The sequence below is a fragment of the Aplidium turbinatum genome, chromosome 18 (genome assembly GCF_918807975.1).
Source record: "Aplidium turbinatum chromosome 18, kaAplTurb1.1, whole genome shotgun sequence".
Lineage (NCBI taxonomy): Eukaryota > Metazoa > Chordata > Ascidiacea > Aplousobranchia > Polyclinidae > Aplidium > Aplidium turbinatum.
The window spans coordinates 8,700,826-8,727,103 of NC_137489.1; the positions used below are offsets into that span (position 1 = coordinate 8,700,826).

Below are 26,278 nucleotides of genomic sequence, written 5' to 3' on the forward strand. Positions count from 1 at the left end.
TTCATGATCGCGATGCTACTGGTTTATTAATATTTATACATCATTATATGCAAATACGCGTCGTAAAAGTAAATGCCGATTAAGTTTACGCAAAAACTGCCATTTTGCGTCTTTGCAGTAAACAACAAGTTGAAATCTAATTAAATTCACCAACTAGAAGAGACGACTTCCGATAAAACAAAACTATAGGCTACCCCGTTGATTCATGAGGTACAATTCGTATAAGTAAATGCCGGTTAAGTTTACGCAAAAAATGCTATTTTGCGTATTTGAAGTAAACAACAAGTTGAAATAAAAAGTATACTCTGTTGATTCATGAGGTACAAGGCAAAAAAAGCCTTAACTTGTCGCGATCCACAAGCCATCAAACCAATGACACTTGACTTCTGTAAACAATGATATTATTATGTACAAATTAAAAAGCCATCAGATAGGCAGAAAACCAGCTGCGACCGCACGAGATGAAGCAAATGGCGACGTTTCGATTCAACGGAAGTTCTGGCTCGATATGAACGCATTAAAATTCATTTAAAAAAATAACGCTCAACAACACCGCCGCTTATTTACACGATTTAGATGCAAAAACTATTATGCATCACCAACCAGAGCCGACTTATTGGCTGAAAAGAAAACAGGAGAGCATTAAATTGCTCTGATGAAGAGTTACATGGCTTTGGAAGCTCTGCAACGCATCGAACATTTCAAATGTTTTGTCAAAGTAATGGAGAAAGTTCAAAGTAATGGTGCAATGTAAACGACTTGTTTTGACATCACGAAAGGTCGGCAATGTACAACTGCAGATATTACTTTGAATATACGTGCCAATACAGTGTTATAAACGCAAAAAGTGGCAAAATTTCACACAGGAATTTTATTTTCTCACACGTTTTTCAAAAGTTCAAATCCATACCAACTCAATAAACGTTTGTGGCGTTTCTGTCTTGTTTGTACAACTACGACACAGAATCGATAGGGAACGCCACAACGCTCCTAGCGGTTTCAGATTTAATATGAAATAACCTCTTTGCTGTCATCGCCATTGGCCGGGTAACCAGGGTAATGCGCAGGCAAATAACTGGGCATGTTGCATCGAAAAAACGTCGATTTTCAGAATTTTAATTACTAGCCGTGCACGTAAAGCTCGCCGCATCATGTCTGGACGATGGGCATGCTGCCAAAAGCGCTGTCGTTTCTGTCCAGGTCCTGAAAAAAAAAGAACTTTAGCATTGTAAACAATTGTTCAGTCAGAAACGTCATTACCCAGACAGAAAATCAGTCGTATTTTAGTCTGAGTAGCAAATACAACACATGCAATCATCCAAAACAACCTCACCTCGTAACTTGCGCCGGTTTTTTTCAAGCCCTCCTGCAGATGGTCTCCCTTGTACAAGGCTCTATTGAGCACCTGTAAGGCGTCGTGACGTCCGATGTGTATCAGTGCGGAACGTAATCCATCCACTGAACCGTGACAATCCTACAAGTATGAACAACGTTGAAGCATCCAAATTTGCCGTGATTTAAAGTGCAGACCGCATACAATGTTTTAAAGAAAGTTAATGTCTTTTACAACCACAGTAGCCTACAACTGCGCAGAGGAGCTACTACACAGTGGTCATAACCCAAAACAAGCTTTGCTCAATGTCGACAAAACATGACTTAGATAGTGATTTTCATTTTCTGGCAACCGCTTGTTGCATGGTATTACACTTATTCTACACAACGTTTATAAGTTTCGAAAGATTTTAACCATTGGAACTTAGGCTTCGAGATCGAAATAGTATAAACATTAAACAATCGATTACGCACGCACGTCGCACACGTACAACAGCGTTATATTTCCACAAACATGAAGAATATCTCAGCACAACAACAAAATCTCGTTACCATATAGCTGTCAATAAGAGAGTCCGTCGGGTTGTCGGAAGTTCTCAGAAAAGATTTAAACAAGGAAAGTTGAAGACGATCAGCCAGAGCAATCCAGTCGGAACCGGTTTTTTCATTGTTGAGAAGCTTGCAGAATTTCACGCGTAAAACAGGATCGAGAAAAATCAGGTCTAACCAATCAAAATTGACAAGTTTAAATGGTTGATAGCATGAAGCTACTACTGTAGTTAAGTTAAACTAAGGACCGCAATACCCTGAACAAAGTCCTGGTCCACCAGCAACGAGATCAGATGTCAAACTGCCAGTACAACTGACATGCGACATGACTTGCGCAAGACTCAAATTTCACACTTTCGTCTGGGGCTTCAAAATCTAATGGCAAGACGATTGGTTAAAGCATGAAATGCAGCAGGATGGCCAATGGCCATGACGTGTTTCGCGTCACGCCATGCAATTATGATACTGAGTCGTGTCTTCTCGTCCCGTTAAACTACCTCGAGAGCTGAGTCTGTGATGGTAGCAAGCATGACAGAGCTATTCGACCTGCACCCCAGCCCGATGCCATTGTTACAGGCCATACCAGACTAGGGAGTAATGGGAAGTTGAGGAACATTTCCATATTTCCCGAAAATTTACAGATTTCCGACACCATAGCCTTTCCCATCGGTGGCAGTTTACGCCATCATCAACGACCTTACGCCATTACTCAGCACAACTATCAACAAAGTATCAATATTCAATATAGCTGACTCACCATTTTCATCCTTCCAACTTTCATTTAAAAATGACTCATTATCTCGACAGGTTTTGCCATGGAGTATTTCGCGAAGCTACAAAAAGTTAAAAAAATTCTAAATATTTCACAAAACCAACAGCTACATTAAGCTACAAGTCGCAGATGGTACTACTTAACTATTCTTTTTCGATCGCAGCAAATGCACATCGTTTAGAGTAGACTTCAGGTAGATCTACTGTACCAGAGTCGGATGTGCTTACTGCTTGTAAAATACATAACAAATCAAGATGCAATGCTCCAAAAAAAATTGATGCGTTGCAAAAAAAAAACAAAAAAACGCAAGGGCATTACTGGAATTAGCATATAAACACATTCTTCAATAATTTACGAAACTGATGTTTGACTAAAACTCCTATTGAACATTCTTGTTTCGTAAAATGATCCACTACATTCAAGGCAAATTGGATCAATTTACAACCGATAAGAACGGTCTATTTATGAGTAACTTGGAAAATAAACGTTGCGGTTTTAGATCCATCGCCGTTGAAACGATGTAAAAACAACAGCGTACCCAGACAGAAAATCCATCACTTTTACATTCATTTAACGTCTGCAGACTGGGTTTGTTAGCTGAGTAGCAACAGAACTCGAAATATACTGGCAAATTAATCTTTTATGACCAAATGCGCACAGTTACGTATAACATCTGGCAATGAAATCGCTCCAAGACTTCTCATACCTCATCAGATTGAGCGAGGTCAAAAGGGCTGCTGGCATCACCTTCATTGCCAGGAGGAAGGGAGCTAGCCTCTGGGTCCGCACCACAAGCCAACAGAAGGGTGGCGATCTCGCAGCAATCGTTGGCGGCGGCAAGATGGAGGGCAGTGTAACCGTCAAATGTGCTCACATCAAGGTCGGCTTCGCACTGCGGAAAAGTTTTCCGAAGGTTTAATAAAGAAAATTTGACGTCGATTTTAGAAAAAATTATTTGCAGCATAAAAGCAACAAAGAAATTACGGCTGGAGGTTCCAACGAGAAAATATTGCCAGACCTGTGATTTTTAATCATCGACTAATGCAAGCAATTATTCGCTGGAGGGGCATCTTTCTTGTTAAATTTGTACTAAACTACGTTTGTTTTATGTTGTCGAGTCATTTTCCTTAATCGCTTTTATTATTATTTTTTTTTTTCGTTTTTTTCGTTTTTTTTTGCTTTTATTAGTTTCAACTAAGAGACATAGGCTCAAGATTTCACTAACTGGTGCTGAGTCAGATACTAGCAATCAAAAGCAAAACTGAATACTGAAAAGTTTGGGTGTTCATCAGGACAATTATCGTTTCTAGCACTAGTTGCTACGTTCATCTGATGAAATTGAAAGTAAAATTAACAACAAACAAGATGGTTTATTGCTTCACTGACGTTTCGCGCACCATGACAATAACTTGGTGAAATTTTATTTTGTATGTTATTCGCTCTGAGGATGCGCATTGTCATGGTGCGCGAAACATCAGTGAAGCAATAAACCATCTTGTTTGTTGTTAATTTTACTTTCAATTTCATCAGATGAACGTAGCAACTAGTGCTAGAAACGAATCAAAAGCAAGTTATCGGTTATTTTATGTTGATTGTACGAAGTAAAATAATTTCAACTTTTAAACTTACCTCAGAAATGAGACAACCAGCTACAACAAGGTCGTTATTTTCCACAGAAACGTGAAGTGCTGTTCTTCCGCTCATCGTGTCAGGCATATTGACGTCGAAATTTCGTGTTTTCAACAGCTTCATGCATTGCCGATTGCCCTTTTTCGCTTTCGCCGCTAGGTGGTAGCATCCCCAACCTGTGACGTGACGTACAGTTTGTCAAACATAACAAAGCAAACAGAAGGCATTTCCAGACAGCAAAACTGGTCCCTTATACATTGACTCAACGTCGGCAGACGTAAAAATAAATGTAAAATCAATGTAAAAATAAACAGTTTTGCTGGTTGGGTTCTTTCAAAGTGCACCTTGTTGTTGCTTTGCACGAAAACTAGGTCATGGACTTCTAAATAGTAGTATCTGGACTGGAAACTCAGTGGGCAACATGAGGCCAAACAGTTGGTACAACAGTTGGCCAACAGGGTTAGTTACTTGGCTGTTGGCCAACTGTTGTACCAACTGTTTGGCCTCATGTTGCCCACTGAGTTTCCAGTCCAGATACTACTATTTAGAAGTCCATGACTAGGTGGCTTTAGTGCAACGGTATATGCGGCTTTTCTCGCTCGTTCAACCATTGACAAGTTTACTGATATAAGATTCATGGACGAAGCCTCACGCCGTCTACAGTGCGCGTTTGATAAAGTCTAGGGATTTTACATCAAGGTGATGTAAAACTACATCCGCTTTTGGCTTATCCTCCACACTAGATCTACGTTTTTATCTGATTTACAAAATATTTTAGCCTACTTTTTATTGATTATACAGTTTGATTGATTGATTGAATCTTTATCCTCGGACTGGGAAAGCTTCTTGCAGAGCTTAATCCTGGCAGTCTCGCATACTTGTAGAGGCTTTAAATCACTGACGCAGGCCCGGTCACCGAGATTGACAGAGTGAAGTTTCCGATTGTTGAAGTCTTGTTGCCGGGGAACTATTCTATCCATTAGATGCCGCTGAATGGAGAGCAGTCCTTAACGTGCGTTGCTCAAGCGCACACCCCGAGAGTCGAACCAGCGCCGCTTGATCTTGAAGCTTCTTCGTTCCAGAAGTAACGCGCTAACCAATTGAGCTATCGGGGCGATATAGTGAACTTAATTTTAAAGTAATTTAGTTTTTTTTGTCGAAAGCAAGCTTGTAGAAAAAATGATAAAATTAAGAATTGACCTTTCTATTTTGGTCGAAAAAGCGAGCGTCCCTCTTTGGTGAGAGTAATTTTTCAGAAAACGAATATTCCTTTTTTACCCGCACACCAAATCCATTTTTGATTTAGCAACTATTCTACACTACACGCTAAAAAAGTAAAATACACCCTTCGTAACTTTCAGCCATGTGAACAACAGACTTAACATGACGTCAAACCATCGCTTCGAAAGCACAAAATTTGGATTGTCAGAAGTTTCCATTTATCTCAATCATAGTCTCAATCGTGCATTTTGTAAACAACCTTCTTTCAATCATGCTGTTGCCTGAACGCTTCTAGAGCAAAGGGAAATTCCGTAGTGGTGCTTTCTACAATTACAAGTCGCCAAATTAAACTGGTTAATATTTAAACTGGCTGTTTTGTTAAGTAAACTTTGGGAAGTAAGGAAACATGCTTTTTATGTGAAAAGAACGTCAAAAAGCGTTGGATCGACGCAACAGTAGACAAGTCAATAGCTGTGTTCAAAATCTCATATTACGAGAAATGAGGCTGTGACAGAACGGAAAATTACAGAAAAAGATGTTCTTTTAGTCACAACGTTACTTTGCTACATGTGATATTCTGGCTCGTAAAAATTGTGCTTTTCACATTGATTCAGCGTCTGCAGACGTCGAACCAATTCAGTGATCTGGGTAGATTTTGAGTCGGTCAATTATCTTGTAATTACAATGCTAAGCTATCAAATTCAGCCCGCGGCTGCGACAGCAGCTTCAGTGTTACGAACTCACCTTTGTGATTCCTGACGTCATAGTCTCTCCCTTTGATTTGTTTCGAACTCAAGAGCTGCGCCAGGATGTCAGCATTGCCATGACGACTGGCCACGTGGATCGAGTGATTTCCATTCTTGTCGGTCACCAGCGGGTCGGCTCCAGCTTTGAGAAGATCCTGAGGAGTTTTGAATAAACGGATTGTTCGTGCAACACCGACCCAGACACCAAAATCAATAAAAAATGGCGGGCTTTGGAATCTGGGAATCTCCTACATCAACTACCAATTTACCAGCTTTACGTTATTTCAATGTCTGGCGATGTTGTTAGCCTGGATTTGACTCCAGTTCGATTCAGTTTCATTTTGGATCTGACCATCACAGCAGTTAACGCGTCACATAGGAAGGGTCAAGGAAAGGTGGTAGAAGCGACAAAATGCAAACGCTATGACGGGCGTCACAAGAATATAAGCGAATTGATAAAATCTCAACAACTTCACCGAGTTGAAAAACAATGGAGATATTAAGTGTACACTACAGGCAGTGCAAATAATTTAATGCTTCTACTAATCAGATTTTTCAGGAAAAAATGGTGCCAGAGCTTTATTGGTTGTTGTGATTCAAAGCGACACTTACGATGACAGCTTCAACGTTATCAGTGAGTGCTGCGATGTGGAGGGCGGTTTGCTGCTGCTTGTTTACGCTGTTCAGAATCTTTGAGCAGTCGTCCAACGTCACAATGATGTCCAGGAGCGACGTCAACACCTCAAGTTGGTCGTGAATCACAGCGACGTGTACCACACTGCGGGGAAAGCATAGTGTCAGGAGTCTGAAGCGATGTGAACGTAAGTTCTTTCTTGAAAAGGAACCGAAAGCGTTATTTGGAGTCGCTGAACCGTGACGACACGCAGTTAAAAAGAGCTTGTCAGGAAAATACCAAAAGCACGCAAACAAGAAATCGGTTACTGGAATTTTCGTAGTTGCAAATCAAATATCGAGGCCGTTACATTGCACTACGGTAGTTTTATTTTGCGTCATTACACCTGGGAAGAAAGCCAAACTCATCGCGTTTTTAGCACTAAAAATTGGCACGCAGTGGAATGCTGTGAAGCGTTTACTTTGCAAATGCATGAAACGGTGTTGTTGAAACTCTTTTTTCACGCAAACAGCAAGTTATGTAAAAGCAAGTCGTGTGACTGCAATTGCAACTTATAGCTACGCTTTTTCACAGACACCAAAACACTCTTTCTGTTTCTTTTCGTTATAAAAATACGAATTAACAGCAAATCGTGCAAGCAGTCAGTCCAAACAATAACGACTTGAGATTTAATTTCTGGGCTTTCCGATACAATTCAAATTATGCAAATTTTATATATGTTCTAAAATCTAAATTGTCAATCACATTAGCCTCAGCACAACAATGCCGAATTTGTGAACAGTTACAAGTGTGATGACGTCATCAAATGCAAAAGAACGTCATAATTTCGTCACACTTACGTGTCCCCGTTCTCGTCTGTGATCGAAGTGAAATGCCTTTGCAGGACAAGCAGCATGCGAACATCCCCAGTCACGGAGTAGTCATGCATAGCACATGTCGTCCTCTTCGACCATTCTAAAAGATATGACGACAGAGTCTCGAGTGCGGTTGGATCGGCCGCTTCTTTTGTTGAGTTGCTGGTGCTGTCGGCGGCTTCAACCTGCGTATATCATAGTAAGTTGTTAGTTGTAAGTTGTATGTGAAGCAGCCGGCACTCAAACGGATTGGAAGGGGAGCGTGTCTCAGATGAGGAGATCAAAGATTTGGCTGCTCTGGTAGTCTTTTAGTGCATTCTGACAAAAATGGAATTGTAATATGATAAAGCTTAGGACCCAGAGGTTCATACGTTGTTGAGTTCTGATTGTTACTACTTCAGATATGATATAGTTGGTTAAGTTTGGGTCATTGATTGTTTTGTTGAATCAAATAAAAGACTGGCACAGTAACTTTTTTCAAACCCACAATGGGGAGACCTCTTTAAAAAGTCTTAAGTTTTACAGATATAATTAAAATAACGAAAAAATCTTTAAGGCAAGTGGTCATTTCGTTGTAAATAGTCTCTAACTAGCTTGGTAGAAAAGTAAATCCTCAACTCCAAACAGCACCTTAATTGTATCTTTGGCTTGTTGTACAAACGTTGGCTTTTGCAGAGGACTTTGGACGTTTTGCTTTGGTTTTGGTGAACGTTTCTGAGGTGATGCCGATTTGGCCGACTGGTAAGACTCGTCGGTGAGCGATAGACCAGCCAGCCTGGTAGAAGTATTGATCTCATCTGGTTGATAACAAAGGTTATGTCAATACCCAGTCGGAAAATCAGTCTTTTTTACATTGATTCAACGTCTGCAGACGGTAGATTTATCAGCGGTGAAAAACTTTAAAAAACGCGAAAAAAAACAAATAAAACACGTGAATCGTTAAAATTTTGACCGTATCAAAACGGAAAATTGATTTACGTTTAGGTGATGTTAGTAAGTTGATTCATGGTTTGAAACGTATAACCTTCACCACGTACCTGATTGGACCAACCGTAACCCGCGTGATCCAGTTTCCTGCAAATAAAAAATAACAAAATAATGGTTACATTCAGGTTCAAAAACAGTCTATGAAATCAATCATGTTCAATAACTTTATTTTATTTCAGATAAAGCTTCCATCATGGTAAAGACGGCTTTATCCGTATCCTATGCAATGAAAATATAATTATTCTTTCAACATACACACATGAACTAAAAAAGAGTGATAACTAAACAGTGACGGCAAGCATTAATTTTGTATTAAACTTTCTGGCAACGGCACGTTTGTCATACTGAAAGGAGAGAAATGCTATACTACTTGACTACTTGCTGCCGCTTTAGAGGTCCTTTGTGAAGGTCATTGTAAATGATTACAATCGTAAAAGGCAAATAAATTGAATCTTCTTTGAGGGACTTACCACAGGTTTTACGGAGCCCACCAGATCGAAAGGTTCAGTCGCATCATAATCGTAGCCGGCAGCGAAGTCGACATCGTCAATGGTGTCGTCACCGACAGGAGACAGGGTGATCTTGTTCTGAACTTGTCTTGTTACACCCAAAGCATCCGATTCGATGTCGGCAAAGAAATCGTATGGATTAAACTCGCCCACGTTACAACGAGACGATAAGGCCACGGTGGATTGCAGTCCAACAGAAGCTGTCATCAGAGGATCATAGTAACTCGACAGGCCAGAACTTCCACTCCCTGTTGGTGAATAGGCAATGATCATAATCATAGGTGTTTTGATTTTCTAAAAGACTTTGTTAAAACATTTACCACAAGAGATGAAACACTGAGTTAATGAAAATCGTATGGTAAGGCAACAAATGTAAGCAGCAACGGCAACCATTTCAGCCAGAGAATCAGTGCCTTTTTGTGTTAAATCAATGTAAAAAGAATATTTACCAGGCCCAGTTAGAGTATTGATTTCGTCTAAGATTTGGCCCATCTGATCTGGATTGTTGACAGCCTGAAAATGTTTCATTGCGAATTCAAAATAAAAATATGTAGACAAGTTAAGAAGGCACACCACAGTAAAGCAGAAATGGTGTTAAAGACAGTATTGCGGGGACCCCAACTAGTAAAAGTGGTGTTTTAACATGGAAACAACATCTGTTATCATGATTGGTACTAAGCGTCTAGCAAAAAAAAAAAGCTTTACATCACCGGACTTAACAATCTAAAATAAACAAGAATTCTTACCAGTTAAAAGATTTTATTTCCACAAAAATCAAATAGTTTTTATAGCAACAGGCTACCTCAGACCATATCACCAAGTGTTAACACAACTAAAAAGCATCAAAAAATAAGTTTAATCACTTCTCGCATTCAAATAGCAGAAGCGAAACTAACTTGAAGAGGATTGTGGTTTTGGTCGAACGACTGAGGGTTGTAATGTTGTTGGGTCGTGGCGTTTCCCTGTGCGGGTAATGAGTCTGTGAAGTCGGTCGCCATAATGATGCCGCTGTCGGTCACAGAACCAACGATGGAGTCAATGTCTTCTGCTGTGAGCTTCATCGATTGCTCCGAGCGAGTCATGGTACTCTGTTGGTTGAAGATGCGCTGCTGCTGTTGTTGTTGGAATGAGATTTCTTCTTGCAAGTGGATTTCGTATTGTTTGTTCCAAACGGGGTTGCTTTGAGTGTCAATGTGAGGCTCAACCTGTTTTGAATGACAGCGAACATCAGCGAGGGGTTGATCAACATCTCGCAGTGCCTTTGTTATTTATTGATAGCCACCAAACTATATCTTGCATTTGTGGTAAAGTAATCGGATTTTGATGCATGTGACCTTGTCACGTTTATCTAGCGTTGATTGCAGTTGTATCAGTGCAAATCCATGTAAAACATGTACAAAGCTCAAATGAAACATTTCTGAAGAGGTGCTTTGTGTGTAGCCAATGGGGAAAACATATAAAAGTTTCTACTTACTTTTGGTCTAGCATGAAATAACGTTGCATTTTTGGGCTTTGGTATTTGAGTTCCGGGAAAATAGTCGGTATCCGACTGCACAAACAACATCAACAAGTTTACTCAAGTGGAAAATTGTATGAAAATACAACATGATGCGTTAATGATATCGTCTTGGCTTGAGTCGTTTAAGTTTCGCATAAAAAAGTCTCGTAATTTTCTTTCATATGGATAAAACAATATCAACTTGTTACAAAAACACTGAAAAAAAAAACAATTGGAAAAATAGCAATGATAGCACTCTCAGAAACAATATGCAATATGATACTAGGTTATTAGTAACAGGGAGAAACGTACATCTGAAACTTACCTGAGGCGATGGCACATGAGAGGAACTCCCTTCGCTCATGGGAGACGCTGAAGCCTGAAATACATGTAGAATAGACGAGTTGTTCAAAAGGTGTAGAAAGTATGGTATTTCGTAAATACAAGTCAAAAGTGAAGGCAACTGAGAACTTTTGACGCTGCTACGAAGAAATAAGCAAGAACATACCTGAGAAGAATTAAAATACGATTGCGAACTTTGTTCTCCAAAGTGTTGTGGAGGACTTTTCTAAGGAAAAAAAGTAAATATATACAGTATAAGTTGTTGTTTACTTTCGGACCTAAGTTTTCATGATTGAAAAAAAAAATTATGAACTGATCGTGGCCTACCGGTTCGTGTTTGACCGAGTTGAACATAAGTAACAGGCTTGGATCCACAGGGCCTTTTTGAGGGTTTGCTTGTGTGACTGGAGAAAGGCGTGCTTCTTTACCTTTCCCCCCTCCGCTATTTGAATTGGGGGACCCCTGAAATCGATAGCCGCCTGACATCACACTGGAACCAGTGTTTCCAAAGTTGAAACCTGTTAAAACAACACGTCTAACTATTTGCATTTTAGTCATCTGCACGAATAAACGAAACTTATACTTTCATTGGTCCTTTCAATGCGAATTATTTAAATGCCTATTTACAGTAAATGCAAATTCTGAATTGTCTATTTAAATGCAAAGTTTTTCTACACAAGTGCTGGCCTGTAACCATATTATCTAAGGAAAAACGACAGAGTTTTATGAATGAAATTCATCGTACACCGTGGTAGGCGATTAAGAGTTTGCAGGTGTAACATTGCGGTGAACACAAGCACACTTTGATCTTAGATTCTCATTGAATACGCTCCTGCATCATAAACAACACAATGTCTTGGTTTTCTTTTACTTTTCGTACTTTCCACGGTGAATTCCAACCTATAGAAATGAAGCAACAATGCAACATACATTACAAAGCACCACTCACCCTGATTGTTGGCTCCAGAGATGTGATCTAGAAAATCTGGCATCACTTTGCGCCGCTTTCTATCAATGTAGTCTAAGTCTAAAAACAAATAGTTGTTTAAAATGAAGATATTTTATCATTTTTATGTATTTTAACACACAAACTAATCAACTCGTATTGCATTTTCATTGATAATTCCTCATCGGCCTCATCAGTACCGCGCTGACGGTGGTCACCACCGTCAGCACGGTACTGATGAGACCGATGAGACAAAGCCAGAAGCAACCGTCACCAGTTACTACAAGACGGTCTTGAATAAAAATACAGAATAATTTCTTCAAACTTGCAATTACACTAACTGCAGTCACATATGTCATTGCATTAGCATACTTGTGAGCTGAACTAGCGTATTCAAAAATAAAGTTTTCATGTCACGTACGCAAGGCTACTGACTTTATCAATTACACTTTTAATCAATCGACTACATAGGCGACAAATTCAGTCCTTTTTACACTGTAATTCAATGTAATGAAGGACTGGGTTGCTGGCAGGGCAAGGACTGACCGGTTTTATTTGGTAAATATGTGAATTGTCTTGGATCTGAAACTTCCCCATCAGACTTCCGACGGAGCTGGACCTGAGTAGAACAGAGGATTGGAATAAAAACTTTCTAAAAGTCAGATATATAGATACTTAACATTAGTTTTGAATGAGAGTATTATGTGAAAGGTGCGTGTTTGGTTGTATGTTAGATGTTTGTGTGTAGTTTCACAGCAAATAGCAAGGTTGTAAATAATATCACAGTAAAACAATCACAGGAAATTAAGACTCATCAGAACACCTACATTGACAGTGACTTGCGATTTGATGCCTTGGTCTTTGTAGGCGGGAGTGCGGAATACAATGGCGAATTGTCTGTGGACATCTGTAGGACAGAACTGGCCATAACTTTCCCATATATCTCTTCCGTCCATGTCTTCTTCTACAAATCGGACTTGAATATCGTCTGAAGAGAAAAAATATCGCCTGATAGCATCTTTGTTATCGAAACTACTGTCATTAAAAGCACAACCTAACGCCATGTGAAGTTTTAAAGAGAGTTTGGAACTTCCAACCTCGACAGAACCGGAACTTAGACAATTGGAGTTTCCAGCTATTTGTTGATAATATGTAGGAGCAGATTTCTTGTGAATTTCAAATATTTTACTTTTCAATTTTCATCTCGATGTAAGGATAATTAAACCAGAAAGAATTTGACTAGAAACGAGACTGGTCGGATTAGGGAGATCTAACTTTACCCAGTCCGAAAATTAAGCTTTGTTGTATAGGTTTAGCGTCTGAAAACGTTGAATCAATATAAAAAGGAACTGATCTGTTGGAAGGGTCATGTGTAGAATGGTAGATAAACTATTAACATATCGGGTTGTTCTACCTTTTTGCACTTTGTCGCAGAGCAGATAGACTTCATCACCTCCACCAGCGCTCCCGGCATTGCAGTCCATGCGACAAATCTTTAAAGTTGCGGCATTCGGCGCTTCTGCATCATTGATGGAAGCGGTTAAGAACTTAAACTACTAACTACCCAGACAGCACATCAGTCGTTGTAAAAACCAACTGATTTGCTGACTGGGTCAGCTTACTTCTTCGCCATTGACCAATCACAACACTTCCGGTACCAGCTTTAAAAAATAATATTCAGACGCAACTTACTGCTGTCAAAAATCGCCTCGGATATCACGGGCTTTAGCATGATCGTGAAAGCTCCGTTGCTGTCAGGGAGATAAGCGATGAACATCAACCGGACCACGGAGAGGTCGATTGATTTTGCTTCACTCTGTGCTTTCGCAGCAATCCGCTTCCGGTCTTCGTCTGCACATACGGTACGCAGTTCGCAAAATGTCCTTTTTAAATTGATTCAACACCTGCAGAGCGTTGAATCAATGTAAAAAGAACGGATTTTTGTTTGCAAGTATTAAAGGTCAGGGTACAAGCAAGCAACTTAAAATTTGCATGTGATGTAGTTTCAGAATAGAAAACAAAAGTATTGCCTGACAAATCCATTCTGAGTACTTCATTAGCCTTTAAGTAAACAATCATATAACTCATTGAATGGACTGTGGAAACATTCAACGCATCAACCATTTACCCCATATACCATTTTGGAAAAAGAAACTCTGCACTAGCCATCCCACTTAGTCAAAACATAATCAAAAAATAAATATTGTCATACAAAGAACAGCTAGCCAAATTCGTTCTTTCTGGGTTGCTTCAGCGTGTTTAGATGTTTGATAGAATAGTGCATGATGTTAGGTCATGCCACAGTGCATTGAAGAAAAATGTTAGTAAAATTAAAACGATTAGGAATGCTCGAACCTTTAATGTTTCTTTGAACTTCTTGAGGAAATCCATCATTGATTGAGCTCAGTTGCATTTCAGCAGCGATATACCTTTCCTCGAGGATAGACGCTACATTTTTCTTGGTCACGTGTTGGATCCCAAGGTTAGGAAAACTGAGAACAAAACACAATTTCAAGAAATATGGTTTGAGGCAAATTCAAGTTACAACACTCAACAGTGAGTAAAACTTAGTGCTAAGTAAGGACGGAATGGCCCGTTTCGGTGAGTCCGATCCCTTAATGGGGGATTTTTTCAATTTTTTTTTAAATTATCGGGTACCGTAGCCTAATTATCATTGCCGTTTTAGGGTTAGGGGTTAGAGGTTAAAAACTCACCGAATCGGACTCACCGAATAGTAGCAGACCCAAGTAAGGAAGATGTGGGGTAGGATGAATGCTAGGATTTCAAAGATGGTCCTTAACCCACCAACAGTTGCACACACAAGATATATAACAGTGGTTAGGTTTTACAAGCAATAGGTTGTTGTGGTGTTGGAGCAAATAACATATGGTATGTGGAAATTTTGATGGAAATCCTAAAATAGATTATTGTTCAAAGCTCAAAATTCCACCCTGCCGCATGGTCTTCTACAACCATTCTTAACTTTTAAATTGTTGAATGATTTATGACTAGAACACTGAAACAGAAAAAGCATAGTAATGTTCTAGTGCTAGTGCAAACACGTTTCAACTCGATTAAAGATTAACAAACTTGTTAAAACGTACGTCGCAGTCATATCTTTTGGTCCACACTGAACAGTGCAAATACCATTTTGGCACTGTTTACCAACCAAAGAATGAGGGTGAAGTCTGGGGTTTTCTTCGTTAGTTACCAGCTGTACTACAATTCTCGCATACCCTTGATAGTTGACAATCTGTAGAAAAATTAAGATGAAAAAAAGAATCATCAACACCTTTTCTAAAAGTTTACACATAAATGGCTCACTTAAAACTGTGAAAAGTAACATAACAACACTTCACGAAGATGATGCCCATTGTCAAGTTTGACCTAGATTTAGGTCCAAACCTAATGAGTTCCCCTTGAATAGCAAGTTATAAAAAACACGGCCTCAGTACTCACTTAGTGAACTACCATAAAAACTTTATTTAACCTTTTTAACTTTCACTTTTAACGAAAAACTTAGAAACTGAAAACTAACAATTAGTTAAACATTATGATATGTCTGTTTACAGGGTCCTGCAGCTAAATTGGGACTTTTTCATTTTTGCATAATTTTCTTTTTTACTTCTCTGATCAAGGTGAAACTTTCAGCAGATGATCTTATAAAGGTGTTCTAAAAGATAGTAAAGTAATATTTAGACAAACTTTTTAAAAATTGGCAGAATTAACAAAACGGATAATCATATGCGAATTGAAATGTGCGGAGAGCATTCCTTCGGATATGATTAAGAGCACAGGCTACTAAAAACGACTGTTTATGAAGTTGTGGCCAAGTTTGATGCCTAGGGGAAGTTGAAAGAAATATCCACAACTCTTAAAAGAATCGAAAGTGAATAAAAACTTTCTGGTGGGGCTGGAAAGGTCCATAAAGGCAGACCCAATACACTGGCAATACAGTCGATGACAAAACTGGCCAAAAGAGGCCATGTCAGTCACAGTACCATCTGCAGAGCAGTCAATGAAGACCTTAGGATGTAGTCTTAGGCGAAAACACATAACAACCTCTTCACTGCTTGCTCAAGATCAATCAGGGTTGAAAGCAGGGTGGTCGGTATTTTACCCAACCCAAAAAAAACCGGGTGGGTTTTAAAAAAAAACACTTAAAAACACCCAAAAAAACCCATAAAAAACCCAGAGCATCATATTTGTCCAATTTTTATCAGAACATTGAAAAAATGAACCAAAGTACTACAAGGTACCATACTTGAAACAAACTTCAAATTAGGACTTAAGGATGTGATTGTGAAGGAAATTTCCAAGGATAAATTGAAAACACAGCGAATATTTCTGTACACAAAAATCAAGTAATGCCATTTTGTACTACACTAAAACTCATTTATGCAAGAAGGCCTCATAGTTAAACAGCCCTAGTGCATTATTTTATTGAGTTATGCCAACTGGTATGTACTGTGAGTGAGAGGCACTTCATTGGTAAAAAGTAGTATTTGAGGTGAAATAAACATGAATCTAACTTTTTTGAATCTTTTTTTTAAATAAAACCCAAAAAAACCTGGGCTTTTTTAAAAAAACCCGGGTTTTTCTCAACCCTGGTTGAAAGATGTCTAAAGTTTTTCAATCATCTCAAGAACAAAGGAGGACATATTCAAATTTTAGCGGATGAGAAAATGTTTATTGTGGACAAGGTTGCAAATCGTCAGAACACACGAGTTATTGCCCGTGACCCTTCAGAAGTTCCTCATCTGATGCAAAGCAAAAATTCTGCTACAGTGATGGTTTTTGCAGCCGTGGCAAGTGATGGCAAAGTGATGCCTCCTCATTTCATCAAAGCTGGACTTTCAACACAACGGAGTACCGGTATCTGAAGATTCTGAATAATAGTTTACTGCCCTGGATTCATAGAAACCACGATGCTACCGAAGTCATGCTTGTTTAAGACTTTGCGCCAGTGCACTGAGCAAAAACAGTCCAGACTTATCTGAAGGAGAATCTTCCCATGTTTGTCTCGAGACATTTGGCCTACTAGCTCTCCAGATCTGAATGTTTGTGACTATTGGTTATTCAGAGTGATTGAAGGACAGTCTAACTCAATTCTACACCCTTACCTCAACTCTTTCAAAGCAGCAGTTCGAAGAACATTCCGGAATCTCGATACCGATGAAGTGAAGTTATTCACGGTTTCGCCAGAAAATATCCAAAGTTATCAAAGCAAAGGGCCATCAATATTGAATAGTTTTGTTAAATAGATTGTAAGGATTACATTAATAAAGTTAAAGTGATAATTTTACTACTTTCATCCTTGAAATCTGGAAATTACGAGAAAAATGCAATTTAAGTCCCTATTTAGCTGCAGGACCTGTACTGAATAAAAGCACTTAAACTACAACTAAGTTTTAGTGCGTTTTGACCAATTTTATTTCAAAAGGCATGCATAAATTTGTAGGCATTTTAGAAGAATCAAACTTGTAGCACAACCTTTCTTGCTACCTACTATTAAAAACACTTGCAAGCCTCTGGCCTAAAAAAAACTCCAATTTGTAAATATAAACTGCTCAATGTCTAAAATGGGTACAGGTCAAACAACCTTCTAGAAATCTAGAATCATGCATTAAAGTCCAAAACTTCTCAAAAGTATGTTGAGAATCAACACAAGATAATTTCCTAATGAAAAATATGAAAACAAGTAGAGAGTAATTTCAAAAACTTGCGTACGCAACATTCTACATTACAAACATGATCAATCATAAAGGTTATTTTATTAATTTGCTTTTAATCAGAAAACCATGTATTATACATATTTATAATTGATGACATAAAAACTTTCAATAAAAAATTTTTCTGCAAGAAAAAAACTGAGAATCCATCAGTGAATAGCATTTCCAACTGTATATTACTAATTGAGATTAGTAGATCGGAATGTTGTAAAAAAAAAATCAATACAAAAAGTTAAAAACACATGTTAGTAGGCTATACAATAGGCCTACTGTTAATCGTTAGTGAAACTAACATAACTAATTAACATATTGATTTTTTTTAAAAGTTATGACACTGCCCAAATGATATGCATTACCTTTACTGCTGGAAAAGTTTTCTTATTTTTATCACTGCTAGCCCCGGGAATTCCCCCATGGGATGGGCCCTCACATGTGTAACGAAAGCGAAAGCCACGTGACTTTGGATGTTCTATAATTTCAAGTTTAGGTTCTCCTTCATTCTGCAAACAATACAATAAATTAAAATAAGTATGAAGTGTGTTTATAAAAATAGATATCCATTTTCATCATTAACATGGCCTCAGAAGAGATAGAACAGCATAACATGCAAAATATGGGAGCAAGTCTTTTAGGCGCCGGTCAAATAGGTGCGTACACTATGGCGTCTAGATATTTAGGTGCGGAGCACTGTGGCGTCCGTTCACTTAGGTGCTATTCCTAGTAAAGTCTGCAGATTGTATCAGCTTGGCAGGTAGGGCAATGCTTTTCACACAAATGTTGTATTGAACAGAAAAATATGTCATGGCTTCCGTGAGTGAAGCTGCTTAAACCAGCAATGCTTTTCACACAAAACTTGTTATATTATATGGAACAGAAAAATATATTGTATTTTAATGCGTGTGTTCGGCATTTATTTGTTGTTAGTCCAGGTTTGCATCGGCGAAAGCTTTATCAATAAATTATTCAAGTTTCCGAACATGACTGAGTTCACTTTTAGTGAGTCAAATAATAACTACACTAAACATCAGTAAAAAATATACCGTAGCCTATATTCAAGCGGGTGGTAGGCTTGAGTGAAGAGTAACTTAGTTTTCCGTCAAAACCCCGACTAGGTTTAATAACGAGCAAAGTCGCACCATTATGCTTGCAACTTGTAGCCAGAGTTCAAATGCCCTATAGAAATGTATTCATGTAATAGAGTGTTGTCTCATACGAACTCGCCACACGACCAATTCATCCCGAGTAGAAGAAATTGCAAAAGAAAACAGATTAAGTAAGATTCCATCTGGCTGCAACCTGTGTTGAGGATGCATAGCAAATGTCTTGTGGAGATGTGCTAATATCAAGAGTAGTAGAGCGTTGTTTCGTACCTCATCTCCACTAGGGTGGCTCTTATTTGGCAAAAAATGAAAAAAAATTGAATTTTGTGTGAGACACCCTTTTAAAAGGTGAGGTTGTCAGAAAAAATAACTCCTGCAAAAAATTTTTGAATTTGAAATTGATTTAGAGGTGGCCTTCCCCCCCTAAAGTTTTGCGCCCTCCTCAAAAATACCAAATCTGCATATCTCAAAAACTGTTTGAGCTAGAGATACGGTTTTTGTGTCAAAAGATGCAGAAAGCATGATTTCCTATCTGCTTTCTGAACAGTGATTGCGTCTATCTTGAGTAGAAAAGCAGTTATTTAGAAAAAACCTGTTTTCGGTATTCTAGCACAAAACAGTGCTAAACAAGTATTGTGGCCCAAGCTATTCAATAAACAAAGTTCATAAACTAACCTGTAAAACTGGTAAATCAATAAACGATATAAGTATTCCTAAACTTTTATGCATTCATGCATAGCTAAAAATGCCCATTTTTTATCATATTCCTTGGAGAAACTCCTGAGCGTGGAATCCGCTTTCAAGCTTCAGGTGATATGCATTGCGCTTGTTGGATGGCGAAGGCGATTTATGCAAAAAGCTTGGTCTGCATTTATGGTATCTGTCCGAAGAAATGGTTGGACTAGCCTTGTTTGACTCTCGATTGTCTGTGGAAAGTAAAAAGCTAATGGTGGCAACCATGTTAGATGAAACAGGAGAACGTCCACCAAGGAGACCAAGCATCAAAGTAGATGCGTTTCTTAGCAATAAGGGTCTAGAACAGTATTGCACCTCTAATTCAAAATGGCTTTTTCAGCTGTTGGATGAAGATGAAGAAATAATTATACCTTCAAAAGATCCTGCTCATTGGACTGAAGATGGTGCATTTATTCAAGCTTTACACATGGTGAAGGGACTTTCAGTAGTGAATGACAGAGCAGAGAGAGGAGTTGCTCTAAGTCTAATCCAGGATTTTAACAAAATTTTAACTGAAGATGAGTATATACCAACTTCAGTTTTTTTTGCAAGTTGTTACTGAACACAGGAAACTGTTTTCAAATTCCAACAAGAACAATATTGTCAATTCTTCTTCGTTTAAACCTTCTTTGTTACTCCAGGGGTCAAGGGCTCTGTCTTTTACCACTCTTGGGCAGTGGCGATGCGGTTTAGATGGTTGAGCAGCAATCCTTTGATTCGTCCATTGATTCGTCATCCAGTTCAAGCAGACCACGCACACCATTTGGCGCAGTTACAGATGGTGTGGTCTGTGGTTTGTTCCTCTTCGCCACACTCACAGATTGCGGATGAAGCCATCCCCAATTTGTGCATGTTGGAGCGGAATAGTCTGACTCCAGTAGGCTAGCCCAGTACGTAGGCGGTTGAGCCGCACCCAGGCCTTCCTTGGCAAATTATGCATTCCGGTTGGATGGGGGCTGGTGTCGGAGATACAACTTTAGAGTCTTGAGGAGTTCTTCTTCCACTCTGAGCTCCATTTGTTGTCCTCCCAGGTAGCCGCGCAGATGGATTAGTCTTCAGCGGTTTTCATCAGGAGTTGTGCGTCACATACAAATGGGTGTCTCGATTTCAGTTGCCGAGGATGCTCGATTGCTCGCACACAGACTAGTAGAGACTTGAGTGGAGCAAGTGGTTGGGGTTCGTAGTGCGACGAGAAAGAGACAGGATGGTTCTTCGCGCTGAAACTCAACTGGTTGGTTTCCTGCAAGGACAGGAAAATTGTCCGATGGTGTAGGTCGCAGATATCCTGTCACGATACGCAAGGCAATATGTAAAATATTGTCGATAATATTGCTTCTTCCGGTACTGACCAGAATTACATTTTGAAATGAATACCGTTACCAGTGTTCCCTCTAAGGTGCAAAAATTAAGACAAAAAAAAGAAATTTTGTAGACGGTTTTGTGGTCACAAAAAAGGTTGTAAAATCAAGATTTGGTCAAATGCGTTTTTTCTAAATAACTGCTTTTCTACTCAAGATAGATGCATTCAATGTTCAGAAAGCAGATAGAAAACCATGTTTTCTGCATCTTTTAACACAAAAACTGTATCTCTAGCTCAAGTGGTTTTCGAGATACGCAGATTTGGTATTTCGAGGGAGGGCACAGAACTTTAGGGGGGAGGGCCACCTCTAAATCAACTTCAAATTAAAAAAAATTTTGCAAGATTTATTTTTTCTGACAACCTCACCATTTGAAAGGGTGTCCCAAGCAAAATTCAAAAACTTAATTTTAAGAGCCACCCTAATCTCCACGATACCCGGTCATTTGGTCGACAGGACGTTTGGTCGACAGACGTTTGGTCGACAGACATTTGGTCGACAAGACATTTGGTCGACAGGACATTTGGTCGACAAGACATTTGGTCGACAGGACGTTAGGTCGACAGGACATTTGGTCGACTGGAAATTTGGACGACAATACGATTCATTTTAGGGTTAGGGTTAACTAACCGGTACACGACAACTGGGCGAGACAAAGTGGGCGATACCCACTTGGGCGAGACCAGGTGGGCGACGAGACAAGTGGGCGACGGACCAGGTGGGCGACAAGTCAAGTGGGCGACGAGCCAAGTGGGCGACGGCCAAAGTGGGCGACGGAATCGAAAGTTTAGCCGTTCGGAAAAAATATGACTTTTAATTTTTACTTTAAAATACAATGGTTGATTTGTAGAAGGGAGGCAATGAGAGTTCTCACGCTGAGTTTCATGAAGCATTAGAAGCAACATTTTCATTATTTTTTGTGTAATAGCGCTTTGCATTGTGACATCATCTTGTCACATTACTTTGCAATTTGCGGCGTCAGGGTTTATCGTGAAGCTTAAGAGAAACCCCTCAGAAAAGAGACAAACGAATGGCCAAAGAGTGGTTGAAGTCAGTTATGAACGTTCCCTAACCGTTATCAAAGCTTGTCAGTATAAAATATGACTTTTAATTTTTACTTTAAAATACAATGGTTGATTTGTGGAAGGGAAGCAATGAGAGTTCTCATGCTGAGTTTCACCAAGCATTGGAAGCAACATTTTCATTATTTTTTGTAGTCTAGCAATCTAGCATAGTCTAGTGATAGCGCTTGCTGTTTGATGTTAATTTGCATTGTGACATCATCTTGACACATTATTTTGCAACACACAATCCAGTCTCTGAACATTATAAACACTTGCGGTAGGCCACTAGGTCAGCCAGTGGTGAGATCTTAACTACTAAGTAGCTGGTTTGGTAGGTACATGCATTAGACATTTGAATGTTTGTAGTGATTTTCAAGCGAAACAGAAGTTTTTGTTAGTTGTTCGAGTGTGTTATTGTTTAAAATACATGTAAAAACTTACATACGAATCATAACTACGGAGATTAGCATAAATTTGATGCTCTAAAAATAATCCATTAAAATAAATTTTTGAAAAGGGAGCAGCTTTAAGCGGTTTATGAGTAGGCCTATACCATTAAAATAAGGGGGCATTGTTTTCAGTCGTCAGAACAGGCATCCAATGCATCCGTTTAAAGTAGGGACGTAGCCGCGGGAAACTTGGTGATAATCCAGGGATTCGTAATTTTAATCCCTGGACAATTCTCAAAATTGTTATCTTGCCCTTTCAAAAAATTATGCGTAAATGTTCCACCGAATTCGACACTAAAATCCACGAGGCTTTGCTAATAAAATCATACAATCCTCGCCTCAATACACAGTTGTTTGCCTCAGGTGCTTCTTATTTACTCAACGTCTTTTCTTGATACGTCATATGATGCGTCTTTGCCTCGTGTAATTTAAATGCCATGTGATGTGCCTTTCTCCTATGCTCTGTCGTTTCATTTTGCATTTCGTTTTTTCAATTCAGAGTTAGATCAGTTATTCATTTTCAGTGTAGATATGATAAGCAGTTATTTTTTGTTACTTGATAAGGGCTAACGTGTGTATAGCCGAAAACGTTTGTAGCTTATAGTTTATGTTCAATTTTAATGGATTATGTTAAATGCCGTGTGGTTGCTTGGTTGTATATGTCTGTGGTTGAAGAAAGTAACCTCTTTACCAAAATTGTATTTTCAAAAAAAGTTTTAATACTATATAACGTTTTTATACCATTATAGCTTAACGTTTCCATATTCCCTTCCACAAATCAATCATTGTTTTTTAAAGTAAAAATTAAAAGTCATATTTTTTCCGAACGGCTAAACTTTCGCTTCCGTCGCCCACTTTGGCCGTCGCCCACTTGGCTCGTCGCCCACTTGGCTCATCGCCACTTGACTCGTCGCCCACCTGGTCCGTCGCCCACTTGTCTCGTCGCCCACCTGGTCTCGCCCATGTGGGTATCGCCCACTTTGTCTCACCCAGTTGTCGTGTACCGTAACTAACCCTAACGTCCTGTCGACCAAATGTCTTGTCGACCAAACGTCTTGTCGACCAAGCGTCCTGTTGACCAAATGTCTGTCGACAAAACGACCGGCTACGCATCTCCACATGCGTATTAACAAAACAACATATTTTTCTGTTCAATATATATATAACATTTTGTGTGAAAAGCATTGCCCTACCTGCCAAGCTGATACAATCTGCAGACTTCACTAGGAATAGCACCTAAATGAACAGGAGCCACAGTCCTCCGCACCTAAATATCCAGACGCCACAGTGTGCGCGCCTATCTGACTGGCGCCTAACTGTCTGGTGTCTGCGCCTAAAAGATGTGGACCCCAAAATATACCGTACCAATGCACTTATGAACAGGAAAAGTATGTAAAACCTTGAAGGGTTAAACTATAATTAAACATGTGTATGAATGGTTGTTGATAGTAAGACACAGATCTGTAGCTGGAAAAAAAATAAATACAAATGATACATACCGGTATCTATATTTAAATTCTATCAGTTCTTAAATACATGCATAATAAAGCCAGTATCGAAGCTAACAGTTCTAAGCAAAAAAAAAAACATCTCAAGATTTGTGATTGGGTAGCCTAAGTAATTTACTGCTCCTCTGCTTTTGAAAAGCTACCAGTTAATCATACGCAATTCAGATGACAATGACAATCAATCTTGTGTTCTTTCAAACATGTCCATGCATATTGCATATCTTGCCAAGACACGGTCCTATGTTTTCAGCAGATATTGGACTTCAACATTAGCAATGCAGTGAAAAAGGTGACTTCAACTTAATATTCATAATAAAAAAAAAACATCTAACCTATTACCTACCTCATCAGGAAACATGTTAGCTTTTGTACTGTTTTGCAAGGTTGTGGATGATATACTCATAACCAAATATATAGGTATTTTCTAAGTATTTTTCTATTATCTTTTATTACTGTCGTTGATAGTGTTGTTGCCAAGACTAATCAAACCAGAAATTTTAAAGTATGCCACCTTACGTTGATCAGAACATGAAGCTTAAAACTATCTGAAACAATAACTGTGAAGTATTTTTGATTAATTTCTATTATATTATCAATGTATACTGTAGCACTATTTATTGTTAACATTTAAACATAATGATTTAAGTTACTGAATTGACACCATTGATGCTAAAGTAGATGACGTTTATATACGTTATCATCAAAACCCTTTTTTGTGTTTTGGTTTTAATATGGACAACCTTGTCTGATACAAATAAATAATAATAATAATATATATAATCAATGATACACCTCAGTCAAAAATACAAATGACTGCAGACATCAGAATCAACTAATGAAAACAAAACAATTATATATTATATCATATACAAGATAAAAATAAATAGAAACTGGAAACAACTGCAAATTATTAATTACGTGAAATTCCCAAAAGGATTCAATTAAAAATCTAGATAATTTTAATATAAAGAAAATGGTTTGAGTTCTGTGAACGTATGATGACACTCGAATCATTGAGCAAACAAAAGGCTGAATTAGGATATCAGAATGCACTTGCAGAGACATACATACAATCACTTTCATGTAGAATTTTACACTTTTGCGCGGTTGATAGTTATGCATGCAATGAACAATACCACTGTTTGAACAAGACCATCACAGACCACACTATCAACTGTGTCATCAATTACATGTCAAATCGTGGGCATGGCCTGCTGGCCTGGTCAACATGGATGCACCCAAACTCGTAATGAACAGTTCAGTTTATTGTTTTACTGGCGATAAACAAAACTAATTTCGTACCCTGAAAATATCGAGAGAAAAAATTAAAAAAAGCCGAAGTCGCTGATCGGAGTTTCCGCAAACAAACAAAAACTCTTAGGATCCTTACCAGAAATTTTAAAATGTTGGCGGAAACTCCGATCAACCCTAACCCTTTTAAAATGTTTACAAAAACTCCGATCAACCCTAACCCTACAACCCTTTTAAAGTGTTTGTGGAAACTGCGATCAGCGACTTCGACAAACTCTTAGGATCATTACCGGAAATTTTAAAATGTTTGCGGAAACTGCAGAAAAACGGAAACTGCAATCAGCGACTTTGGCTTTGTTCTATTTTTTTCTCTTGATCTTTTCAGTTTGTTTGTTTGCGGAAACACCCTAACCCTTTTAAAACGTTTGCGGAAACTCCGATCAACCATAACCCTTTTAAAATGTTTGCGGAAACTGTGATCAGCAATGTTCTATTTTTTTCTCTCGATCTTTTCAGTTTGTTTGTTTGCGAATACCGATACCCAACCGATACTCCGTTACCCTAAGGCTAACCTTAACTCTTTTAAAATGTTTGCGGAAACTGCCATCAGCGACTTCGGCTTTTTTAATTTTTTCTCTCTCATCTTTTCAAGGTACGAACTGACGGTACGAATTGTTCATGGTACGAATTAAGTTGCACCCTGTCCTCGGAATGGCCCGTTTCGGTGAGTCCGATCTCTTAACGGGGGATTTGTTTATTTTTTTTTTTAATTGTCGGGTACCGTAGCCTAACCGTTTTAGGGTTAGGGGTTAGAGGTTAAGAACTCACCGAATCGGACTTACCGAATAGTAGCAGACCCCCTGTCCTGCCAGGTCGATGTCCTCTCTTGTAAGCAGTGTTGCCAGATGTTCAACTTTTTTTGTCCATTTAAATGTAGGTAGAAATTAGGGTTGTTCGAAATAAACTTTTTCAAGTTGAAGCAAACTTTGGAGCTGGTAGCCTATACAAGTCCCTCCCCCTTGGTAACTCATGACAAAGACAGGACTCAACCAAACATATAGG

General features: G+C 38.8%; 1 protein-coding gene across 1 annotated transcript; it reads right to left on the reverse strand.

The window, feature by feature from the left end:
• On the reverse strand, positions 1-24,511 carry LOC145787593 (nuclear factor NF-kappa-B p105 subunit-like). The gene is made up of 27 exons (XM_082599363.1): positions 24,309-24,511; positions 18,108-18,251; positions 15,124-15,272; positions 14,375-14,511; positions 13,712-13,870; positions 13,434-13,538; positions 12,847-13,007; positions 12,566-12,638; positions 12,023-12,100; positions 11,401-11,591; positions 11,240-11,299; positions 11,057-11,110; positions 10,708-10,782; positions 10,130-10,438; positions 9,683-9,746; positions 9,195-9,481; positions 8,775-8,811; positions 8,368-8,534; positions 7,723-7,922; positions 6,862-7,027; positions 6,248-6,404; positions 4,283-4,458; positions 3,360-3,545; positions 2,639-2,714; positions 1,885-2,054; positions 1,334-1,474; positions 1-1,203 (listed from the first exon to the last, which is right to left on the reverse strand). The coding sequence occupies exons 1-27, from the start codon at positions 24,366-24,368 to the stop codon at positions 1,150-1,152; spliced, it is 3,636 nt and encodes a 1,211-aa protein (XP_082455489.1). The 5' UTR covers positions 24,369-24,511; the 3' UTR covers positions 1-1,149.
• Positions 24,512-26,278: the final 1,767 nt, after the last annotated feature.

What these genes read in the sequence shown, in the direction of transcription:
- LOC145787593 (XM_082599363.1), bottom strand. Translation starts at nt 24,368, where the DNA reads ATGAGTATATCATCCACAACCTTGCAAAACAGTACAAAAGCTAACATG. An exon ending in AGTTCAAAGAAACATTAAAG is followed by an intron (nt 13,871 to 14,374) that starts GTTCGAGCATTC and finishes CCGTATGTGCAG; the next exon opens with ACGAAGACCGGAAGCGGATT. An exon ending in CTGGTTGTCTCATTTCTGAG is followed by an intron (nt 3,546 to 4,282) that starts GTAAGTTTAAAA and finishes ACTTTTCCGCAG; the next exon opens with TGCGAAGCCGACCTTGATGT.